Below are 4,773 nucleotides of genomic sequence, written 5' to 3' on the forward strand. Positions count from 1 at the left end.
TCTTGCCAGGCTGCAGCCCACTTATTTCCGTCACTAAAAACCACACCCAGCCCTTCACACTCCCCTCTTTCTCCCTACCCTCTCTCATCAGGCCAGCACCATGCCGATTGGGGCCTTTCATGCTCTTCGGCGCTTAGCTGTTCGTCGAGCGCCTTAATACGGCCCCGGCGTCGTGCCCTCTCCCGTTTTTAAGTCAGGCCCTGCGAGAAGGGAGTACATGTGACCGAGAAAGCTTCCGGGCGGGGGAAAAAAAAAACCTCTGCACGGCTTTACCAGTCGGCGCTTTTCCACCCACCGTTGGACCTCAAGAAGAGGAAGGAGGACCCTCTGACGTCTTAGTCTGCTGCCATCCGAGTAGGACGGCTGAGGTCCCCGCGAACTGCTTGCACGTGGCTTCTTGATGACAACTTAGAAAGTGGCTGTAGGAGCAATAGAGCGGCTATGAAGAGGCCTAACATTTTACTCACAGGTAAAGGGAGGGGACACAGCGAACCAGTCGGTAAACAATGGGAGGCTATTCGGGTTTGGTATAGGTTTAGATCGAGCGCAGTCGCGCTTTGCAAAAGGAAGGAAACAAATGGGGAGTTTTGAAAGAGCGTAAACAAATCTCCGATTCAGTCTCATGCCGGGGTAATAGCAATAGGACTTAATACACCACTTCATAGTGCTTTTTCAGCCCTCTCTAAGCGGTTTACAGAGTCATAATAATGCAGATCCCAATGCTGCCGCGATCAAACTCGATGATGGGATAGGAAAAGGTAGCTTCATTTCTTCAGCCCTGCTTTTCTTGGATGAAAAGCGAAATGTCTTCAAAGAAAAACCAGAAAGTCCAGTTGCCTCTTGGAAAAAGCACTTTTGGGACAACCATGAGCTGAGTCTCCATAGACATTTAAAGCAACCAGCATAACGCAAAGTAGATGAAACTAACTTTTGCTATCTTATCATCGATTTTGATGGTGGCAGCATTGGGATCTGTGTTATTATCCTGGCATGAGACTGAATCGGAGATTTGCATTCAAAACGCTAGGAAGCTAAAGTAAGCTAATTCTGCTTTCAGGTTTCCCCACGTTTTGAAAGCATCGCTGTTAAGAACATCACATAAAAATTACCTTAGTGTTGCTTTTTTATTTGCTTTAAATTTAATATATAGAAGTATTTGAAAATGCAATTTACCTACTTTCAGTTGAAAGTGGTTGTATTACTCCATAAACATTAGCATCTCTTTCATGTGAAGGCCAGGACTAACTAATGGGGCTTATATAAATAAGCACTTGTTCTCAGATATGTGTGTGCATGTGTTTGTGTGCATCTAAGTATGTACATTTGTATATGCTAGGACTAAAGCGATCACATTTTTAGAGACAAAGAAACACCCGTTACAATAAATACTTTGTTTAGTCTTTCAGGTCAATTTTGCAGTGGAAGTTTATTATATATTAACATTTATTACAGTACTTTCCTAATTGTTTCTTTATGCCTTGTTTTTTTTGTAGGGACACCTGGTGTTGGGAAAACTACACTAGCCAAAGAGATAGCTCTGAGAACAGATTTAACATACATTAATGTGGGGGATATGGCTAAAGAAGGTAATTTTTAAAATTTCACAGTATCTACCATTTTATTAACATTTATGTCCCAATATTTTTTGATGTACATGGATACATGTTATATATAATGTAATACAAATTATATCTATAATTAGTTTAACTATATATTTTAATAATATTGACACTCCAGAAGCATCTCTAAAGTGGAATTCTGTAAAACAAATGAGATAAAAAGCAAATATGAATATCAACTGGACATCAACATCAGTGGAAAAAAACCAAGCCAAATAAATAATTATTTTCCCCAAAACCAAGTGGATGCTATATAATAGATGAAGGGAAGGTCTTCTATAATTCCAGAGCAATGAATGAGAAATTCATTGTCTAAATAGTTGACTATTGTAATTGAAATGATTTGATTATGGCTGGGGAATACTTCATGAAGTTGGCGTTTGCAAAACACTCATCTAGAACATATTATACTAACAGTATGAAATTTCTGACAATAAGTTGTCTAAATAAATATAGTTTCTTATAAATTAATAACAGCTTTTCATTTTTTAATAAGGGGAACTGTATGAAGGTTTTGATGAAGAATATGAATGCCCAATATTAGATGAAGACAGAGTGAGTTTAAACTGAAAAATGAATTTCATTATTCAATTTTTTAAATAAGAATCCATTGTTTAGTTTTCTTTGCATTATTTTCTATTTAGGTTATTGATGAAATGGAAGATAAGATGAAAGATGGAGGTGTCATAGTTGATTATCACAGCTGTGACTTCTTTCCTGAACGCTGGTTTAACATAGTATTTGTGCTTCGCACGGAAAACTCATTTTTGTACAACAGATTGGAAAACAGGTAGGTCAGTGACACAAAACTAAAGTTAAGTTTCATTTAAAAACAAATCTTATTAATGCATAATATCAAACTTCAATATTTTTACCTAAATAATTAAAATGTTTCACATTGTTTTTATATTTTTCTAGAGGTTACAAAGGAAAAAAACTTCAAGACAATATTCAGTGTGAAATTTTTCAGACAATTTATGAAGAAGCCATGTCATCCTATAAAGAAGAAATTGTACATCAGTTGCCTAGTAATACTCCAGAAGATATGGAGCAGAATTTAGATCAAATTCTACAGTGGATTGAACAGTGGATAAAAGACAATAACTGATTTTTGAAAAATCATATTTACAGTGATAAATAGAAGTTGTGTTTTCATTCATTGAAGAAACAATAATTTCTTCATGCAAGGTGAAAATTAACAAGGCCACTGAATTTTCTATTTTATGCTGTGTTCTTTAGAGTCTATGAAAGCAGGTGTCAGACATTAAGAGGTTAAGATTTAAAAATCTGAACTCGAGTATCCAAAATTCAATAATAAAAATATTTGAAAAGATGAAAAATAAGAGTTCCCTAGTTAATATGGCTGCCAAAACCTTATTCCTGTACAAAGTTTTATTATGCAGTGGCTCTTCTGTGATTCATTTCTAAATATGGGACCATGTAATTTAATATATTAACATAATTTTAGTTATTAATTTATTAGCATGCTGTAAATATGCAGGAAAATTTGTATCTTATGTTTTGTTATTTATATGATTTGCTGTTTAATTAAACTATTTTTTGCTCAGCTTTTGTTCAGTTTAAAAGGCATCCTCAACCCCAGATTCATGAAGTCATCCCTCTCTGAATAAATGCTGATGGCATTTTAAGTAGATAGTAAATAGGTTACATGTGGCCATAACTGCAGTGATCCAAGAAGTGTCTGATGCTATTGCTTGCATCATATTTTTCTATTCTCTGCGCTAGAAATGTTCATAATAAATATTACCAGAATTTATTATCCTAAATTTTTCTAAATAAAAATGAATTTATAGTGAAAAGACAAGAACAGTGATTGGTGGGAAAGTACATTTTGTCATGTAAAAAATGCCTATATAAGATATATAAAGTATATACATTTTTCTTAGCAGCTCCCAAATTTGATATTAAATGTATCAATAAATTACGATTTTAGTCCTAATCATATATCATTGGATTCCATCCAGAGTATGAGAAGAAACTAAAGTTCTCAGACAAAGTTATATTTAGTTAAACATTAAATATTTTTAGATTGCAACTGAACTGATTGAAAATAGACACTTCTGTTAGATGTTGTGTTCACGCTATCTGAAAAGCAGATGCTTGGCCAATTGCAAGATGTAACGTATCTTATGTATATTAAGCATAGTAATTCTTGGAACCTTGTCTTTGACTATTAAATATTAGTGAATAATGTTTTGAACAGTCAACAATTTAGATAATGCAACTTTTGTTATTTGGTACTGTATTATATAGATTATTTGCAAAATAATTATTACATTCTTTAATATTACATTTTTCTGTATGTAAGAACAAAGATTTAAATATGTTTTTTTTTAAATAAAAGACACAAAAGGTAAAGATTTAATAACTTTCATTTCCATCTCAATGCAATCAGTTTGACTCAGTGCCTTACATAATACAATACAAATGTAAACTTATGACTTAATTTATAACTATGGCTTAATTACAAAATCATTATTTCACAGATATCTGCCTGAACCTATATTATTTCTAGTACTAGTATATTAGTTGTTTAAAGAAATATTTATGTAAAATTTCACTGTAGCCTACCATATATAAAAGTAATTTCAGGTATCCTAGTACATAATTAAATCTAGAATTCACTTTGTAGCTTTGGTTATTGATTTCTCTGGTGGAAATCTGATATGGATGTTGCTTCTCCCCACCCATCAGAAAAGAAAGCGTTGAATTCTTTTCTGCAAACTATTTTAAAACATATGCCATATAGCAAAAAATACAACAATTCGCTGCACAGTTTATAGGAAAACTCCCGAGCATCTGTGGGTAGATTGGGGTGGGTGTGGGTGGGAGAGATAATCTAGAATAGAATAGTCGCCGTCAATCAATTAGTTAAATGGACAGGCTACCTGAACCAGTAGAACGGAACCGAACTCTTTAAAACTTAAATTCTTTTAAAGTTACCGCCTAAATTCCTTTCATAATGTAGTCCATCAAACTGGAATAACTTCGACCGTCGGATATTCGTTTGTTTCCGTCCTCTGACGTGGTTTGTGGCAAGAGGATTGACCCTGACTTCGCAAGCAGGAACCTGTTCCGCCTCTGTTGGATCCAGGCAAGAGAGTCGCGCTCAACCTTGAAGTGCGGAGGCGTC

At 34.5% G+C, this 4,773-nt stretch overlaps 1 protein-coding gene across 1 annotated transcript; it reads left to right on the forward strand.

The window, feature by feature from the left end:
- Window positions 1-116: 116 nt before the first annotated feature.
- Window positions 117-3,998, forward strand: AK6 (adenylate kinase 6). Its single transcript, XM_014063398.2, has 5 exons — window positions 117-469; window positions 1,494-1,586; window positions 2,116-2,174; window positions 2,264-2,409; window positions 2,538-3,998. The coding sequence occupies exons 1-5, from the start codon at window positions 442-444 to the stop codon at window positions 2,725-2,727; spliced, it is 516 nt and encodes a 171-aa protein (XP_013918873.1). The 5' UTR covers window positions 117-441; the 3' UTR covers window positions 2,728-3,998.
- Window positions 3,999-4,773: the final 775 nt, after the last annotated feature.

The sequence above is a fragment of the Thamnophis sirtalis genome, unplaced genomic scaffold (genome assembly GCF_051295495.1).
Source record: "Thamnophis sirtalis isolate CommonGarterSnake01/CBP01778 unplaced genomic scaffold, rThaSir2_p1.2 scaffold_5, whole genome shotgun sequence".
NCBI lineage: Eukaryota > Metazoa > Chordata > Lepidosauria > Squamata > Natricidae > Thamnophis > Thamnophis sirtalis.

What these genes read in the sequence shown, in the direction of transcription:
- AK6 (XM_014063398.2), top strand. Translation starts at nt 442, where the DNA reads ATGAAGAGGCCTAACATTTTACTCACAG. An exon ending in GCCTAACATTTTACTCACAG is followed by an intron (nt 470 to 1,493) that starts GTAAAGGGAGGG and finishes TTTTTTTTGTAG; the next exon opens with GGACACCTGGTGTTGGGAAA. An exon ending in CAATATTAGATGAAGACAGA is followed by an intron (nt 2,175 to 2,263) that starts GTGAGTTTAAAC and finishes TTTTCTATTTAG; the next exon opens with GTTATTGATGAAATGGAAGA.